The 19,703-nt window shown below is 51.4% G+C and overlaps 1 protein-coding gene across 1 annotated transcript in view; it reads right to left on the reverse strand.

The window, feature by feature from the left end:
* The window catches only part of LOC147663330 (MAM domain-containing glycosylphosphatidylinositol anchor protein 1-like), a 258,506-nt gene extending 254,817 nt beyond the window's left edge, over window positions 1-3,689 (reverse strand). The window contains exon 1 of the mRNA XM_086950517.1: window positions 3,441-3,689. Within this exon, the coding sequence (XP_086806643.1) occupies window positions 3,441-3,689 (249 nt within the window). The remainder of the gene's footprint in view (window positions 1-3,440) is intronic.
* Window positions 3,690-19,703: the final 16,014 nt, after the last annotated feature.

Below are 19,703 nucleotides of genomic sequence, written 5' to 3' on the forward strand. Positions count from 1 at the left end.
CCTTGTGACGATGACGCTAGGTGAGAGGACACTGATATGCTCACTGCGACATGTTCACATGACACTACAACAGGCGCATACTGGCATGAACACTGGGATGGGAGGACACTGAAGGAAGACATGAAGAAAGACACAGGGGCAGGGAGTCACAGGCATGCTCACTAACACTGGGACTGCGAGTCACTGACACTGGGGAGGGACTCACCCACTGTCACTAGAGCAGAGACACAGACCGGTCACTGAGACAGGGAGACACTTATGCTAGGAACGCAGAAGGGCTGCTCACTGGGGCAGTGAGACATTGACACACGATGGAAGTGGCCCTCAAGGGTCCCTGTTCACTCTCATGCAGGTTTGGGGACAGGGTGCTAGACGTAGCCTTTATGGGGCGCCCCAGTCACTGTTTAAAGTCATCTGTCAGCAGACAACAAGCTGCAAGATCAGATAACCTAAAGCGCCCTGAAGCCATGCAAATGACTGCGCAGCGCCACATGAGGAAGGCGTGACATAAATTCACATTGCTCCCCTTAGACACACTGTGCTGAACAAAGCATGCGTATTTCCTGCCCCCTGCAGCTGCGCAACCACAAATTAACATCTCGGGAATAATTCTGTATTTTTCGCCTGTGAATTATTCCAGTTGCAAAAATATGTTTGGCTGAAAGGCATAAAGAATTTGGCATAAAACCAAAATATGCGTTTGGGAGCCAGCCCCTGCACATCAAATGCATTTATGGCTGTCATCCCTGCCAACGGATTACTTCTGGCACCAAATGTAATGGGTTCATTACATACAATTGGGCTGCTTTTAACTGGCCGGAGGCAACGCTTCGTGTATGAATAGTTTTCCAACTCGCTCCCCACACTAACCTGAATAACAATGGCTGGTCCCTTCATCTGATGGGTCTGGGCCCCCTCTGCCTTGCCATGGCAGAGTGTAAATAAAGAAAACGTACAATGTGAAAATGTTAATGCGCAAAAAAAGTGAAAAGAGTCATTATAACTAAGGCTTCCTGTTTTCCCTTTTTACTGATTTGTCCAGATAAATACAGACAGAAAGCATTCATTTTCTTGTCTGTATTTATTTTTAAATGTGGATAAAAACAAACATATGGTGCTTTTTGAGTAATTCTAAATACACTTTGCCGTGACTGCCAGCCCAATAGAAGTGTGGGTTGATAGATAAGGGGTTAAAAAGGAAAGGACTTTTAGTAAAGAGGTTTTTAACTACAGTAGATATGCACAAGGATGATACTGAAATGTGCCTATTTTCATTCAAGTGAATTGATTTATCTTCTGCAGGTGTTTACAGCACTGAAACCTGGTTAAATAAATGTAGAAATATACTAATTTCAGCTTAATTTTACCACAAATTCCAAAATAAATATGGATAAATACATATAAAATTAGCAAAAAATAAATATGGATAATTAATGATAAAATTAGTAAAAAATAAATATGAATAAATAGAAATGGCAAAAAAATACCATAAAACCGGGAGCCCTAATTATAACAGAGTTCCAAATAGTGATCCTTACTTTTCCCTCTAAAGCTCACTTAATGCAAGACACCTGGAGCCGGATCCATACAAATGTTTTTCTAAACTGGATGTGTCCGTAGTAGAAGAGAGTACATTTATACCCTGCTGGACTCACTGAGGGCCACATGTACTAAAAGTTTTAGTGGTCACAAATGGAGAATCGGGCCATAGCTTTTTGACATGCACTTTTCATCCCTTCCCCTTTGTGATTGGCAGCGAAATGGAGGACCACTGACTGCTCTTGAAAAATGAAACTGAAATGTTTGATTTTTCTATTAGAAATGCATCCTGTTTTCCTTCGGGCAGCATTAAAATAAAGTTTACTTCTTTAAAAGCAAACACAGACATGGTGGTCTGCTGTCGCCAGCAGGCCACCATCCCTGTGCTTTTAGCGATTCCCAGTGAGTTGCTAATTGCGACCTACCTTATGAATAATGATGACGTATGTCAATTGAGACCCCATTAGGAATCGCTAAATGTGTCTGAGGCACATTAGTACATCACATTTTGCGACTTCCTAATCACGAGTTGCAAAAACTCGCATTTAGGAACTTGTAAAATAACCAAGTCGTACAGGTGGCCCTAAATTAAATTGTGTGTGTACCAAATGTGTTGCAACATGTACTGTGCACTTGCTGCTTGCCTGTGCACTAAATGTGCACTTGGATTGTGACCTGGTGATGTGGAGCTATGGAAGCCAGTGAATACCTCGACGTGCCAGGCTCCATTGGCCATCCCTGACTCTGCCTCCTGTGTGAGCCGCACCCAGGCTGAGGACACCCACAGGTTAAGGCAGATAAGTCCCCTGTCTATCCAGGTGTTTGGCTGTAGCGTGAAAACCCATCATAATACAAGCTCAAGGGCTCGGGTGAAGAGAGGGTGAGGGCCTGCTGTTTTGAGCAGGGCCCTGTCCCTTCCTGAATAGCTCAAATACATCCTAAACAAGCATTTACAATGCAATAGGTCTCCCAGCATTAAAGTTTGAGTTATTGGCATTGTGTACGACAATGCGTTGCATAACATTTTTAGCAAACTTTGAATTGGTGAGCAGTGAGAGTGTGTGCAAGAGTATGCTGTTGCACTGAAAAATAACAGTAAAATGTATATACTATATGGCTGTGTAGTTTGTTCAGTGTGCTATCCAATTAAAAGTTTTTGTCTGCTACAGACGTGTCAAAATATTTCTACACATACCCTGAATCACGAGCCAGCACTGGCAAAGAGACCAAAACGTGCCAAGACCGCACATACGAGAACAAGGTATATTCATCAAGCAGGACAAAGATAGCAGTATGGCTCCTGAACCTTAAGTGTTTCTATAGAACGCTAGCGGTTACAAATATGTCTGCAGTGTACAACTGACGGAACTAAACTAAATTTGTGAAATAGTATTTCTTAAAAGCTATAGAACTCCTGATTCCAAGTGGAAAGGCGTCGCAGAGCTTGCACTTCAGACACAGCTTTTTTAAACTGTTGATTGCCTCAGTGATTCCAACCAATAACTATTACAGCCCAGGTGTAAACAAACTCCACTGTGGTACTTGGTTGCTTAAGCACCTTTATCCGTGTCTTTCGGTAACCGGGGCTGCTGTTACCCGTTCCTGCGGTATGATCGAGGGACCCCGCCGTGGGTGCTGGGGTCGCCCCTTCCGACACTATTATGAAGTGAACTTTGGGGAGGTCTTCCGTAAGGGGCAGTCGGAAGCCAAAATGAAAAGCAGGAATGGCTCGCCAAGGCGCCCTCTCCATGACAGCCGCTCCGCCGCGGAGCTCTCCAGCGCGGTGCCCCGCCCGGATGGAGGTGCTCGGGCCGCCCGAACTTCACTGATGCTTCCCGGGCCGCCTGCGCCATAAAGTTCCTCCCCGCCTGACAGCACCACAGCACTGGCACCAAACTCACCTGCTCAGCGCCCAGCCTTCCGCCCGCTGACGGGGTCCCGGCTCTGCCTGTCCCGCTCAGGGCGCGACCGGCCCTAGGCAGCTGGAAATGTGAACAGGACCGGAGTCGGTGTCCAGACTTCCGCCATGTAGAGCTGCCCGGCCTGTACGCTGCGTCAGAAGCGTGTCGCGTCCCGTGACCTCCTTCAGAATTCTTTCTGGCGTGCAACACAGTCCCGCCACTTGAGTGCTGGTGACGTGGGGCTCCCATGCCTGAGGGAGAGCCCTGCGGAGTCTGCAGAAGTCCAATAAGCCGGTAAGTGGGGCTTAGTTGGAGGGGGGTGCGCTTGTGTGTGGGTGCGCGCTTGTGTGTGTATGCGTGCGGCGGCGTGTGTGGGGGCGTTCTCTGTATGTATGCGTGCGTGTGTGTAGGTGTGCTCGTGTCTCTGTGTGTGCGTATGCGTAAGGGGAAGGGGCTGTGTGGTACAGCTTTCCAGGAGAGGAGACAGGAGCTGGCCACAGCGAGGGCGCATTCGCGTGCGACCAGCTCCTGTCCCCTCTCCTGGGAAGCAAGAGTCGCTCACTATAGGTCTCTGGCGAGACCGCGCTTTCGCGCGGTTCAACGCCAGGAGACCTAAAAAGCAGGGTTTAATGTTTAAAGATGGCCGGCCGAACCAACCTGTGCCGGTGGGTGCAGTTGGGGACCACTGGCACTTATTTTTCAAAGCCAGCACTTATATTTTCCTCAAACGACTTTGGTCCAGAGCAAGTGGAAGAAAAACACAAAAGGGGGAAAGAAGAAGAAATAATACGGAAAAAGAGTGACAGAGGGGGAAGCCGAGATACAATAGAACCCTAAACAGTAAGACAAAGGGGCAGCAACTGTTTGGTGGTTGATTAAAGAGGCACGACGTGAAATCGAGAAAACACAGCCTTGGGCATTTGCACCAGAACTTTCTACAGAAACAGATGTGGGCTTCTTAACTACACTTTGGGCACTGGCACTTGTGGGCTTCTGAAGAACACTTTGGGCACCGGCACTTGTGGGCTTCTGAACTACACTTTGGGCACCTGGCATATCCGGCACTGTTACTGGAGTGTAAGGTTTTGGCAGTATGTTGCTGTCGCAGGTTGCCTTTGAGGTTTGTAGGGGCTGATTTGTGAAAGTATCAATGAGTCAGGCTCGGGCATTTCAACTCAATCTGATTATCCATTTTCAACCAACGTTTGAGACATGAGGAACAGAAATGTGATTCTACTTCTTAGACTTTCAGCAATCCACACCCACAGTACTGAGACACTTGTCATTTATGAAGAGGTGCTTTCTGAAGCTCCTAGAAGCAGACTGCTGGCGCTGTACGGCATTAAGCTACCTACGGGTCCTACCATCATATATCTGACCTGATGACAGATCGGACAAGTTAGATGGACCATATATTATTGACTCCTGTTCCATTGTCAAATATTGGTCACAAGTCACCACCAGAGGTTTGATTTTATGAGTTAGCCACACCACACACAGGGAGCTAGCTCCTCGAAGACATGCAAACACTTTCCTGCATGTCATTTTCAAAAGGGAACTGTGCACGGTCAGTGCTTAATTTGTAAAATAATAAGTGTTCTTCAGAAGCCCGCAAGTACTGGTGCCCAAAGTGTAGTTCAGAAGCCCACACGTGCTGTTGCCCAAAGTGTTCTTCAGAAGCCCACAAGTGCCGGTGCCCAAAGTGTAGTTCAGAAGCCCACACGTGCTGTTGCCCAAAGTGTTCTTCAGAAGACCACAAGTGCCGGTGCCCAAAGTGTAGTTCAGAAGCCCACACGTGCTGTTGCCCAAAGTGTTCTTCAGAAGCCCACAAGTGCCAGTGCCCAAAGTGTAGTTCAGAAGCCCACAAGTGCCGGTGCCAGAGTGTTCTTCAGAAGCCCACAAGTGCCGGTGCCAGAGTATTCTTCAGAAGCCCACAAGTGCCGGTGCCAGGGTGTTCTTCAGAAGCCCACAAGTGCCGGTGCCAGAGTGTTCTTCAGAAGCCCACAAGTGCCGGTGCCAGAGTGTTCTTCAGAAGCCCATAAGTGCTGGTGCCCAAAGTGTAGTTCAGAAGCCCACAAGTGCTGGTGCCCAAAGTGTAGTTCAGAAGCCCACAAGTGCCGGTGCCAGAGTGTTCTTCAGAAGCCCACAAGTGCCAGTGCCAGAGTGTTCTGCAAAAGCCCACAAGTGCCGGTGCCAGAGTGTTCTTCAGAAGCCCACAAGTGCCGGTGCCAGAGTGTTCTTCAGAAGCCCACAAGTGCCGGTGCCAGAGTGTTCTTCAGAAGCCCACAAGTGCCGGTGCCAGAGTGCTCTTCAGAAGCCCACAAGTGCCGGTGCCAGAGTGTTCTTTAGAAGCCCACAAGTGCCGGTGCCAGAGTGTTCTTCAGAAGCCCACAAGTGCTGGTGCCAGAGTGTTCTTCAGAAGCCCACAAGTGCTGGTGCCAGAGTGTTCTTCAGAAGCCCACAAGTGCCAGTGCCAGAGTGTTCTGCAAAAGCCCACAAGTGCCGGTGCCAGAGTGTTCTTCAGAAGCCCACAAGTGCCGGTGCCAGAGTGTTCTTTAGAAGCCCACAAGTGCCGGTGCCAGAGTGTTCTGCAGAAGCCCACAAGTGCTGGTGCCAGAGTGTTCTTCAGAAGCCCACAAGTGCCGGTGCCTGAGTGTTCTTTAGAAGCCCACAAGTGCCGGTGCCAGAGTGTTCTTCAGAAGCCCACAAGTGCTGGTGCCAGAGTGTTCTTCAGAAGCCCACAAGTGCTGGTGCCAGAGTGTTCTTCAGAAGCCCACAAGTGCCAGTGCCAGAGTGTTCTGCAAAAGCCCACAAGTGCCGGTGCCAGAGTGTTCTTCAGAAGCCCACAAGTGCCGGTGCCAGAGTGTTCTTCAGAAGCCCACAAGTGCCGGTGCCAGAGTGTTCTGCAAAAGCCCACAAGTGCCGGTGCCAGAGTGTTCTTCAGAAGCCCACAAGTGCCGGTGCCAGAGTGTTCTTCAGAAGCGCACGTTCTGCAAAAGCCCACAAGTGCCGGTGCCAGAGTGTTCTTCAGAAGCCCACAAGTGCCGGTGCCAGAGTGTTCTTCAGAAGCCCACAAGTGCCGGTGCCAGAGTGTTCTTCAGAAGCCCACAAGTGCCGGTGCCAGAGTGTTCTTCAGAAGCCCACAAGTGCCGGTGCCAGAGTGTTCTTCAGAAGCCCACAAGTGCCAGTGCCAGAGTTTTCTTCAGAAGCCCACAAGTGCCGGTGCCAGAGTGTTCTTCAGAAGCCCACATGTGCCGGTGCCAGAGTGTTCTTCAGAAGCCCACAAGTGCCGGTGCCAGAGTGTTCTTCAGAAGCCCACAAGTGCCGGTGCCAGAGTGTTCTTCAGAAGCCCACAAGTGCCGGTGCCAGAGTGTTCTTCAGAAGCCCATAAGTGCTGGTGCCCAAAGTGTAGTTCAGAAGCCCACAAGTGCCGGTGCCAGAGTGTTCTTCAGAAGCCCACAAGTGCCGGTGCCAGAGTGTTCTTCAGAAGCCCACAAGTGCTGGTGCCAGAGTGTTCTTCAGAAGCCCACAAGTGCCAGTGCCAGAGTGTTCTGCAAAAGCCCACAGGTGCCGGTGCCAGAGTGTTCTTCAGAAGCCCACAAGTGCCGGTGCCAGAGTGTTCTGCAAAAGCCCACAAGTGCCGGTGCCAGAGTGTTCTTCAGAAGCCCACAAGTGCCGGTGCCAGAGTGTTCTTCAGAAGCCCACAAGTGCCGGTGCCAGAGTGTTCTTCAGAAGCCCACAAGTGCCAGTGCCAGAGTGTTCTTCAGAAGCCCACAAGTGCCGGTGCCAGAGTGTTCTTCAGAAGCCCACATGTGCCGGTGCCAGAGTGTTCTTCAGAAGCCCACAAGTGCCGGTGCCAGAGTGTTCTTCAGAAGCCCACAACTGCTTTTGCCCAAAGTGTTCTTCTTCTATCACAGAAAAGTAATTTATACTACAATAAAGCAATCTATACTACAGCGCTTTCAATGAACCAGAGTGAAGAGTCTTAAAGTAATACATAAAGTAGCAGTTGCAAAGGTTTCCCTCCACAAACTTTGTGAAATGTTTTATAGTTCTGATGGAATCACAATTTTCAAGTAATTTATCAAAAATATGTTTTACAGAGTGAACATTTCATCTAAGAACTGTCCTAAGAGGGTAAACAGTCATTACAGCGCAGCTGTTACCACGACTACCATTACAACGCAAGCATTACCAAGCATGCATTGTAATAACGCGTAGACTTTACTGCACATTTTTTTACAACGTATGTGCTTTTACCACGCATGCCTTTACAACAAAATTTTGTTTTGAAGGTATGTATGGTAAAAGCACCTACATTTAAACAAAATATAGGTGATCCACGTCGTTGTAAGGAAACAGAGGCTCTTCTGCTTCCTCACAAAGATGTGCACCGCCCCTCAGACGAGCTGCCTGCACGAACCATGAGGAGAGGGAGGTAAGGGAGCTTGGGCCTGGTGTGGGGGTTACTAATTTAGGGGCTGTGGGCCAGGGGGGTGTTGTGCAGGGGTAATGTTTTAGGGTTTAGGGTAGGGCAAGGGCTGGGGACAAGGGAGGGGGTTTTGTAAGGGTAGTGTTTTAGGGTTGAAGGTAGGGCCAGGATTGGGGGTTGGCGGTCATGCAGGGGTAGTGTTTTTGGGTTTAGGGTAGGGAGAGGACTAAGGGTCGAGGAGTTAGGGGGTCTGTAGGAAGGGGAGGCTCTAGTTGGCGCAGTGTAGCACTAGCGACAAGCAGGGACTCTCTCTTCCTCGTCAGGGCTGAGGGTTACCTTCCAGACAACCTCTGCTTACCCTCTAGGTAGTGTGGCTCAAGCAGTCTTAGGCTAATCTTTGGGGCACATAGGGTTAAACATTTGCAATATCACACCATCACAACCAACCCACCACACAATGACACCAAACTGTATTTGTAAAAATATATATCTTTATATAAATTTCAAGCAGGCTTGTAAATACAGTTATCAACCTTTCAATAGCGGTTCCAGTTTACTCAAGTTCAGGTTGCCACAGTTCTTTCTAGCAATAAGCAATCTTGTGGGCCTTCTGCCCAGGTTCGACAAGGTTCAGTGTCTCGTAGCGCCTCAATGCGCTTTCCGCTGTCTCCGCTCGCTTCCGAGGGGAGATCGGGCCTCGAGGACCAGGAGCTGTGCGAGCCTCGGTTCCAGAGGCGGCTCGTGTTGGGAGCAGATAGCGCGGTGCGAGCTCGAGTTGCAGGTCGCTCGCACCGTGAGGACACGACACAGTACCTTTCAAATTCTTGTGGAGCGGGCGGCTTCCAGGGGAGCTGTCCCACGTCGCGTTGCTTTTCCGGGGTCGCTGTTCACTGCGGCTCTCAGCCGGGCAGGTCACGGGTCATCCGGGGCGGCGGTGTTCAGTGGCGGCAGGGTCCTTCCTTCGTCGTTCGCTCCGACCCTGGAGGCGGTGGCTGTGTGGTGGCGGCAAGTGGCAGTACGGTCCTCAAGTGCAGGACGTACCCAGCCAAAGTGCCGGTTGCAGCTGTGCGCTCACAGCGGAGCTGTCGGGCAGGATACCGGCCAGAGGGGAGTTATCACAGGGCGGCTGTCCGTCTTCACAGGGGGATTGACGGCTAGAAGCGCAGTCAATTCGGGAGCTTGGACCGGACGGGTCCTCCTTCACTTTGCTCTCGGGCTCCCGATGCAGGTGCGGTCACGGTGTTCGGGCCAGCGGCGGCTGGACCTCACGTTGCTCTCGCTGTTGCTTTGGGCCCCGGTCACGGTGCTCGGGTGATGTCAATGCCTTGGATTACGGGGAGCGTGGTAGGCTTGCCCAGCGCTCCCAAACCCCTCTGTCAGTACTGCAGCGATAAGCAGCACACACAGTCGCGTTCTTCAGGATGTAGCGCCCACTGGTCCGGGGGCGCTGGTCAGGGGGCAAGTTTAGCAGCAAGCCCTTGGAGATCTTTCAGCAGAGTTTGGCACAAAGTTTCATAAAGCAAAAGTCTTCTTGTAGTCTTTTCTTTTCCTCTCCTTCTGCAGCAAGGCACCAGACACAGGCAAGAGACAGCACTCTTCCTTGTCCTTCCCGGTCCTTCTCGTCGGGTAGAGTTCCTTCTGTAGCCCAAACAGGATCTAATTTACAAGGAGCAAGGCTCCGTCTTTTATACTGCATTTCTTTTGTTCTCGCAGGCCAGGGGGGCCTTTGCATAGCCGCTTTCAGTCCTTGAGTACTCTGGTGGGTGTAATCCGGCTTCTGCTTTCAGTGTGAGGGGCAGGCGCATCAGACGCCCCACAGGAGGTGGAGCCAGCATTGTGCGGACAGGGTCAGCCAGAGTACCTTGTTGATGGGGCTTCGCCCTTCCTGGGCCAGGTGCCGGCTGAGTCATCAGTCGCTCCCCAGGAGGGTGGAGCCAGCATTGTGGTGGCAGAGCACAGCAAGATCCAGAGTCAAGAGCCACTCCTACCTCCCACTAAGGTGCAATCCACGCATTCACCACCTGTCATCCCCCAGCCCTGTCACTCACACATCCCAGACAGTCCGATACACATACCAGCAGAGGGGGGCTGAAATGGTTAGGCAAGCAAATGCTAACTTTCTAAAAGTAGCATTTGCAAACACAGGATACTAAAATAAACTTTACTAAAAGAAATATTTTATTATTCTGAGTTCAGGCATACTAAACACGACTCTCTACCATGCTCCCTGAGCCTGCTGGGATTATAGGGTGTAATAATTCCAGCAGCCCGTTCTGGCCTAACGGAAGCAGGTAGCCCTCAATAGTGAAATACGCGTTTAGTTGTAATTCACTACTAGGACATGCCACACACATCAGGGCTTGTCCTACCTTACACTTACAATGCACCCTGCCCTCAGGCCTACCATAGGGGTGACTAATATGAAGTCAAGGGAAGGTTCAGGGGCGGGCAAGTGGGTGCACTTGCCCAGCCGGCATGACAGTACGAGACTGCACGCAGGTTCTGCAATGGCAGACCCTAGACACATCTTAAGGCTGCTTCTGTGGGTGGCGCAACCAGCGCTGCAGGCCCACTAGCAGTATTGGCATTCACAAGCCCTGGCACTCCTAGTGCGCTTTACTAGGGACTAACAGTAAATCTAATGCACCAATCATGGACATCAATCACATGTACAATTTACAGTAGGGAGCACTTGCACTGCGGCACGGGTCAGCCGTGGCGCAGTGCCCTGAGTATCGGAAAACCAGCAAAACATCGGAGGCACACCAGCAAAAAGTGGAAGGGAAGCTCACGCCAAGGTGCCAGGTCTAACATGTGTCCCCTCCAGCTGAAATGTGGGGGGAACTACCCTTCCCCAGGGAGTTCCACATCACTAAGGCGGAAAAATCTGGACAGACCGTCAGCGTTGGCGTGATCGGTGCCAGGGCGGTGTTCCACCGTAAAGTCCATACTCTGTAGAGAAATGGACCACCTCAACAGTTTCGGGTTCTCACCCCTCATCTGCATCAACCATCTGAGGGGCCTGTGGTCCGCCTGAACTCGGAAGTGAGACCCAAACAAGTAGGGTCTTAGCTTCTTCAGCGCCCAGACCACAGCAAATGCTTCACGCTCTATTGCACTCCACCTACTTTCCAGTGGAAGTAACCTCCTACTGATGAAGGCTACGGGTTGGTCAAAGCCCTCCTCAGTCATCTGTGAAAGAACAGCCCCTACACCATGCTCTGAAGCGTCTGTTTGCACTATGAATTCCTTGGAGAAATCAGGAGCCAGGAGCACGGGCGCCGTGCACATGGCAGTCTTCAGGGTGTCAAAACCCTTCTGACAGGTGTCAGTCCAAATCACATTCCTGGGCTGCTTCTTCGAAGTCAGCTCTGTCAAGGGGGTCACAATCGTGCCATAGCCCTTGACAAACCTCCTGTAATACCCAGTGAGCCCCAGGAAGGCTCTCACTGCAGTCTGGGTCTTGGGGGGTTCCCAAGCCAGGATGGTCTCGATTTTGGGTTGCAAGGGTGCCACCTTGCCACTCCCCACTTGGTGTCCCAAGTACACCACTGAACCCTGCCCAATCTGGCACTTGCTTGCCTTGATTGTGAGGCCTGCTCTGCGCAGGGCCATCAACACTTCCCAGAGGTGTCGCAGGTGTTCTGGCCAGGTGCCACTGAACACTGCGATGTCATCCAGGTAGGCTGCACTGAACTCATCCAGCCCAGCCAACACCTGGTTGACCAATCTCTGAAAGGTGGCGAGGGCATTCTTCATTCCAAATGGCATAACCCGAAACTGGAAATGCCCATCTGGTGTAGAGAATGCTGACCTCTCCTTTGCCCCATCGGTCAAGGCGATCTGCCAGTACCCAGACGTTAAATCAAACGTGCTGAGAAACCGGGCAGCCCCTAGCCGATCAATGAGCTCATGAGCTCTGGGGATGGGGTGCGCGTCAGTCTTGGTGACTGAATTGAGTCCTCTGTAGTCCACACAGAACCGGAGTTCGGGCGTGGCTCCCGGCGCAGCAGCCTTTGGGACCAAGACCACGGGGCTGGACCAAGGACTGCTGGAAGACTCAACCACCCCAAGGGCAAGCATCTTGGAGACCTCCTCCTTAATGCAGGCCCTGACCCTGTCAGTCACTCTGTAAGCCTTATGCTTCACAGGTAAGCTGTCTCCAGTGTCCACATCATGGACGCACCAATCTGTGACACTCGGAACCAGGGAGAACAGATCTGGAAACTGCCCCAGCAACTGGCGGCAGTCTTCCTGTTATTCGGGGGTCAGGGTGGGTGAGAGGTTAACTCCATCCACTGACCCATCTTTCTCACAGGCCACTAAGAGGTCAGGAAGAGGCTCCGACTCCTCCTCCATTCCATCATCAGTTGCCAACAACATGCCCACTTCGGACCTTCTCAAGTGGGGCTTGAGGCGGTTGACATGTAGGACCCTCAAAGGGTTCCTGGGCGTCTTCATGTCCACCAAGTATGTCACGGGGCTCTTGCGCTCCACAACCTCAAATGGACCTGTCCACTTATCCTGAAGGGCACAGGGTTCCACTGGGGCCAGGACATACACCTCTTGTCCAGGCTGAAGCTCGACCAGAGTGGCATTCTGGTCGTACCACCGCTTCATCTCCTCCTGGCTTGCTTCCAGATTTGCCTCGGCAAGTTGTCTGAAGCGCCTGGTTTGGTTTCTGAAGGCCAGCATGTAGCTATATACATTCTGGGGAGGTTTCCTGAGAGATTGCTCCCAGCCTTCCTTTACCAAACTCAGTGGTCCTCTCACGGGGTGATCGTACAGCAGTTCAAAGGGGCTGAACCCTAGGGACTTCTGTGGTACCTCGCGATATGCAAAGAGCAGGCATGGTAAGAGGACGTCCCACTTACGCCTCATTGGACCTTCCAGGCCCATGATCATGCCTTTCAGGGTTCGGTTGAATCTTTCAACCAACCCGTTTCCTTGGGGATGGTAAGGCGTGGTGAACTTGTACGTAACACCACACTCTTGCCAAAGGGACTTCAAATACTTGGATATGAAGTTGGTCCCCCTGTCGCTCACCACCTCTAGAGGGAATCCTACTCGTGAGAAAATTCCCATCAGTGCACGCCCCACCACGGGGGCCGTCACTGTCCTCAGAGGGATGGCTTCAGGGTACCGGGTGGCATGATCCACCAAGACCAGGATGAACCTGTTGCCCATGGCTGTCTTGGGGTCCAGAGGCCCAACAATGTCAATACCCACTCGCTGGAATGGCGTACCGACCACAGGGAAGGGTTGGAGGGGAGCCTTGTTCTTCCCTCCGCTCTTCCCACTTGCCTGGCAAGTTGGACAGGTCCTACAATGAGCATCTGAGCTCTTGTGCATTTGGGGCCAGTAAAAGTGGGTGACAAGCCTGTCATAAGTCTTGTCCATCCCCAAATGTCCTGCTAAAGGCACATCATGAGCCAGCCCCAGTAGGAAGGCTCTGAACTTCTGGGGTACCACCAGCACACGGGCTGACCCAGGTTCAGCAGCCTTAGGCTCTGAATACAGGAGGTCGTTCTCCCAGTACACATAATGTGTTTTGGCCTGAACACCATTGGCCTGGTCTGCAGCCTGCTGCCGCATACCCACGAGAGAAGGGCATTCTTTCTGCTCCCTGCAGAATTCCTCCCTGGAGGGTCCTCCTTCTTGCTGCCAATGGGTCAGCTCAGGCAGGTCCCCCAGTTCAGCAATCTGTTCCCCTGTAGGCTCCAGGGCAGCCCCCTCAGGGTCTGCTTCCTCCTGGACCGTGGGAACTTCAGGGGCCGGTTTCCCGCGCCTCCTGTGCCTTCTCCCTAAGGCCGGTTCCTGGGCCTCTCCTTCAGGCCCCAGGACCTCTTGATCACCCTTACTGGCTGCCATCGACCGGGTGGTCACGCACGCCCAGTCAGGCAGACCCACCATCCGCAGGTGAGTCGTCTTCTCCACCTTTTCCCAAGGGGAGTGCTCCAAGTCATTCCCTAGCAAACAGTCAACAGGCATGGTTTTCCTTACACAGACCTGCAGAGTACCAGAGACCCCCCCCCACTCGAAGGGAACTTGAGCCATCGGACACTGACTCTCTGAATTATCAGCATTGATAACCCTACAGTAGGCATGGGGTACAACCTGCTCTTGAGACACCAGGTGCTGCCTCACTGCAGTCACGCTGGCTCCTGTATCTCTAAGAGCCTCAGCTTCCTTACCATTGATGATCACCACCTGCCCATATTTCTTAGTGTTAGAGGGCAGGTAGTTCGTAGGGATCATCTCACTGTCTCCTAGTGAGACTAGGGTCATCTGAACGGGATCTCCACCCCCCGGGACCATCACTTCTTCTCCTAAGTGAACACTAGTCACTTGACGGGGCGGAGCACCAGTGGGTGCGGGTTTTCCAAACAGGCGACACTTGGGGTCACTGGATATGTGCCCCGGCTCACCACATTTGAAACAATTGAAGGGCCCCTTTGGAACAGGTTTACCTGTCGGGCCCCATTCTGCTTTGGGGGTGGGGGAGGCTGAGAACCTTTCTGCTGGTCCCCTTGGGGATTACTTTGGGGGCCTTTTTGGAACCCTTTCTGTTTTCCCTTGTCCCCCCCACTCTTCTGCTGGGGACCCTGCCCACTCTTGGCGGAGTCTCCCACTGGACCCTTGTGGACCCTGGTGCTGAGCCAGCGGTCCGCCTCCTCAGCAAGCTTCCTCGGGTTGGACAGCTTGCTATCGATCAGGTGTTGGCGTAACTCAGGAAAACAGTGATCAGACAAGTGCTCCCATGCAATTAAATCAAAGAGACCTTAAAAATCATTCACTTTGCTACCCTTCACCCAACCATCCAGTGCTCTGCAAAAGTAAGTCACATACTCCACATACGTATTCCCAGGCCGCTTAGTACATCCCCTAAACTTCTGTCTATACATTTCAGGGGTAAGCCCGTACCTGTTCATTAAAGCTTCTTTCATGTGGGAATAGGATCTCTGGTTTTCAACGGGCAAATCTAGCAGGGTATTTCGCCCTTCGCTAAGGAACCTTCCCCACAACCCCGCTCCCCAATCCTTGTCAGGGACCCGGTGGGAGGACATGGCTACCTCGTATGCCCTAAACCACTGTCCTATGTCATCCCCCTTAAAGAACTCTTTAACTACATCTTTGGGGATGTGCACTCTTGACTCTACCTGCACCGGCGTTGTGCTGCCACCAGAGGGAGGATGATCCAAGTTTCTCTCCTTTAGACTCATCTCCCTCATTTTCAATTCGTAATCCATTTGGTGCTTTCGCTCTTCCAGCGCCATTCTTTTGGTTTCAAGCTCCAGTTGGATTTTTAATTCTGCCAGCTTCCTTTCATGATCCCTCGTTTCCTTCCTGTCTGCCAGCTCCTCTGGCGACAGGCCTTTACCAAAGCTGTGCACGCTGTCTTGCCTTTCGAGATCCACCAGATCCACAGGTGCATTCTGCTCCTCAGTTGCATCTTGCTCCGCGAGGGCATCTTGATCCTCCGGGGCCTTTCTGGACTCTATCCAGGCTTTCAGGGCCTTGTAGAGCTCTGGCTTGTTCTTGCAACCGGCGTGCGGAACCTTGAGTTTTTTGCAAAAAAACTTCAGTTCACTCTTTGAGTATTTGTCCAGCTTTGCTGCATCCCATTCCACCTCCAACATCTCAGAGGTCGTGGACTCCGCTCCATCCAGGCTCTTCGTGCCCGGCATGGTTTCTTCGCTAGGGATCGTTTCTCGGCAAAATTACAACCAAACCTGTGGCCAAGTAACTGGACTGAAATCACTGTGCAATGGTCAGAAGTTAAGGTATAGACACTGCAAATGTAAATTCGAAAAATCCCACCGCTGCCACCAATGTAGGAAGGGGGAGGCTCTAGTTGGCGCAGTGTAGCACTAGCGACAAGCAGGGACTCTCTCTTCCTCGTCAGGGCTGAGGGTTACCTTCCAGACAACCTCTGCTTACCCTCTAGGTAGTGTGGCTCAAGCAGTCTTAGGCTAATCTTTGGGGCACATAGGGTTAAACATTTGCAATATCACACCATCACAACCAACCCACCACACAATGACACCAAACTGTATTTGTAAAAATATATATCTTTATATAAATTTCAAGCAGGCTTGTAAATACAGTTATCAACCTTTCAATAGCGGTTCCAGTTTACTCAAGTTCAGGTTGCCACAGTTCTTTCTAGCAATAAGCAATCTTTTGGGCCTTCTGCCCAGGTTCGACAAGGTTCAGTGTCTCGTAGCGCCTCAATGCGCTTTCCGCTGTCTCCGCTCGCTTCCGAGGGGAGATTGGGCCTCGAGGACCAGGAGCTGTGCGAGCCTCGGTTCCAGAGGCGGCTCGTGTTGGGAGCAGATAGCGCGGTGCGAGCTCGAGTTGCAGGTCGCTCGCACCGTGAGGACACAACACAGTACCTTTCAAATTCTTGTGGAGCGGGCGGCTTCCAGGGGAGCTGTCCCACGTCGCGTTGCTTTTCCGGGGTCGCTGTTCACTGCGGCTCTCAGCCGGGCAGGTCACGGGTCATCCGGGGCGGCGGTGTTCAGTGGCGGCAGGGTCCTTCCTTCGTCGTTCGCTCCGACCCTGGAGGCGGTGGCTGTGTGGTGGCGGCAAGTGGCAGTACGGTCCTCAAGTGCAGGACATACCCAGCCAAAGTGCCGGTTGCAGCTGTGCGCTCACAGCTGAGCTGTCGGGCAGGATACCGGCCAGAGGGGGGTTATCACAGGGCAGCTGTCCGTCTTCGCAGGGGGATTGACGGCTAGAAGCGCAGTCAATTCGGGAGCTTGGACCGGACGGGTCCTCCTTCACTTTGCTCTCGGGCTCCCGATGCAGGTGCGGTCACGGTGTTCGGGCCAGCGGCGGCTGGACCTCACGTTGCTCTCGCTGTTGCTTTGGGCCCCGGTCACGGTGCTCGGGTGATGTCAATGCCTTGGATTACGGGGAGCGTGGTAGGCTTGCCCAGCGCTCCCAAACCCCTCTGTCAGTACTGCAGCGATAAGCAGCACACACAGTCGCGTTCTTCAGGATGTAGCGCCGTCAGGGGGCAAGTTCAGCAGCAAGCCCTTGGAGATCTTTCAGCAGAGTTTGGCACAAAGTTTCATAAAGCAAAAGTCTTCTTGTAGTCTTTTCTTTTCCTCTCCTTCTGCAGCAAGGCACCAGACACAGGCAAGAGACAGCACTCTTCCTTGTCCTTCCCGGTCCTTCTCGTCGGGTAGAGTTCCTTCTGTAGCCCAAACAGGATCTAATTTACAAGGAGCAAGGCTCCGTCTTTTATACTGCATTTCTTTTGTTCTCGCAGGCCAGGGGGGCCTTTGCATAGCCACTTTCAGTCCTTGAGTACTCTGGTGGGTGTAATCCGGCTTCTGCTTTCAGTGTGAGGGGCAGGCGCATCAGACGCCCCACAGGAGGTGGAGCCAGCATTGTGCGGACAGGGGCAGCCAGAGTACCTTGTTGATGGGGCTTCGCCCTTCCTGGGCCAGGTGCCGGCTGAGTCATCAGTCGCTCCCCAGGAGGGTGGAGCCAGCATTGTGGTGGCAGAGCACAGCAAGATCCAGAGTCAAGAGCCACTCCTACCTCCCACTAAGGTGCAATCCACGCATTCACCACCTGTCATCCCCCAGCCCTGTCACTCACACATCCCAGACAGTCCGATACACATACCAGCAGAGGCGGGCTGAAATGGTTAGGCAAGCAAATGCTAACTTTCTAAAAGTAGCATTTGCAAACACAGGATACTAAAATAAACTTTACTAAAAGAAATATTTTATTATTCTGAGTTCAGACATACTAAACACGACTCTCTACCATGCTCCCTGAGCCTGCTGGGATTATAGGGTGTAATAATTCCAGCAGCCCGTTCTGGCCTAACGGAAGCAGGTAGCCCTCAATAGTGAAATACGTGTTTAGTTGTAATTCACTACTAGGACATGCCACACACATCAGGGCTTGTCCTACCTTACACTTACAATGCACCCTGCCCTCAGGCCTACCATAGGGGTGACTAATATGAAGTCAAGGGAAGGTTCAGGGGCGGGCAAGTGGGTGCACTTGCCCAGCCGGCATGACAGTACGAGACTGCACGCAGGTTCTGCAATGGCAGACCCTAGACACATCTTAAGGCTGCTTCGGTGGGTGGCGCAACCAGCGCTGCAGGCCCACTAGCAGTATTGGCATTCACAAGCCCTGGCACTCCTAGTGCGCTTTACTAGGGACTAACAGTAAATCCAATGCACCAATCATGGACATCAATCACATGTACAATTTACAGTAGGGAGCACTTGCACTGCGGCACGGGTCAGCCGTGGCGCAGTGCCCTGAGTATCGGAAAACCAGCAAAACATCGGAGGCACACCAGCAAAAAGTGGAAGGGAAGCTCACGCCAAGGTGCCAGGTCTAACAGGGTCATGCAGGGGTAGTGTTGTTCTAGGGTTTAAGGTAGGGAAAGGATTGGGGGTCGGGGTGGTCGTGCAGGGGTGGTGGTTTAGGGTAGGGAGAGGACTGGGGCCGGGGGGTATGGGGTTGTGCAGTGGTAGGGTTATTTTAGAGTTTAGGGTAGGGAAAAGATTAGGGGTCAGGGGGGTAGTGCAGGCATAGTGTTTTATGGTTTAGGGTAGAGAGAGGACTACGGGTTGGGGGGCTCGTGCAGGGGTAGTGTTTTAGGGTTTAGGGTAGAGAGAGGACTACGGGTTGGGGGGCTCATGCAGGGGTAGGGTTTTAGGGTTTAGGGTAGAGAGAGGACTACGGGTTGGGGGGCTCGTGCAGGGGTAGTGTTGTTTTAGAATTTACGATAGGGAAAGGACAGGGGGTCAGTGCGGGGTCATGCAGGGGTAGTGCTTTAGGGTTTAAGGCATGGCAAAACTGGGGACCGGGGGGTTAGGGGGTTGTGCAGGGGTAGTTTTACTTACCGTAATCAATTTTACCAAGTGTATGTCTTTACCACACATGCCTTTGCATTGTAATGGCATGCATGGTAAGGGCATATGCGTGGTAAAAGAATGCGTTGTAATGGTAGGTCGTTGTGAACCTGCTAGCATAGTAATACCCGCCTTGTAATGGTATGCATGGTATTAGTACGAGTAGTAACATCATACATTCACCTAAGAGGTCTCTTCAGAAAATAATGTTTTCTTGCAAATAAGTGTATTTTTGGGAATTTTTGACATAAACGTTTAAGTTATGATGTTTGTCACCTTCACAAAACTTTCACAAATAAAATCATAATTTATCACAAACGTGAATACGCATCATGCATTTTTGTAAAGTGGTTTTGTGTTGTATTGTTGTTTTGATGTGTTGTTTAGTAGTATTGTGTTGTGATTGTTTTCCATTTTATTGTGTTGGAGTTGTGTTATTTTCGCTTGATATTAATGTGATGTTGTTTTGTGCAGTTGTGTTGCTAAAGTGTTCTACTGTGGTTGTTGCTGCGGTGTAGTTGTGTTGTCAAGTAGCATATGTCTGCTGTGTTTTGAGTGTCTTGTGTTTTTGATGTTTCTCGGTTTTATTTTTGGTCTTACATTATTCGGTTGCTATTGTGTACTGTTGTATTAAGCAGTTGCTTTGCATACTTCACTACATCCTTCCAGATGTCCAGCCAAAAGCTGAGCATTTGTAATATAAAACAGCCTTTTACCTCTGCCAGAGGAGGGAGCATCCTCATTAGAAAACCATATGTCTGACCACATCAAGGGTGAGCTCCCCAAGCTCACTTTATGTAATCTGACCTCTGCTCCATAACTGGAAGATGTCTCAGGGCCAAAACCATTTGGTTTAGTCGTACTTTGTAGTCACCTCACTTACTTTTCTAAGTTTCCAGACTTACCACAGCTGTGAGTGATTTAACAGCAGCTTAGGGC

This window comes from Lissotriton vulgaris, unplaced genomic scaffold, assembly GCF_964263255.1.
Source record: "Lissotriton vulgaris unplaced genomic scaffold, aLisVul1.2 SCAFFOLD_2772, whole genome shotgun sequence".
Classification (NCBI taxonomy): Eukaryota; Metazoa; Chordata; class Amphibia; order Caudata; family Salamandridae; genus Lissotriton; species Lissotriton vulgaris.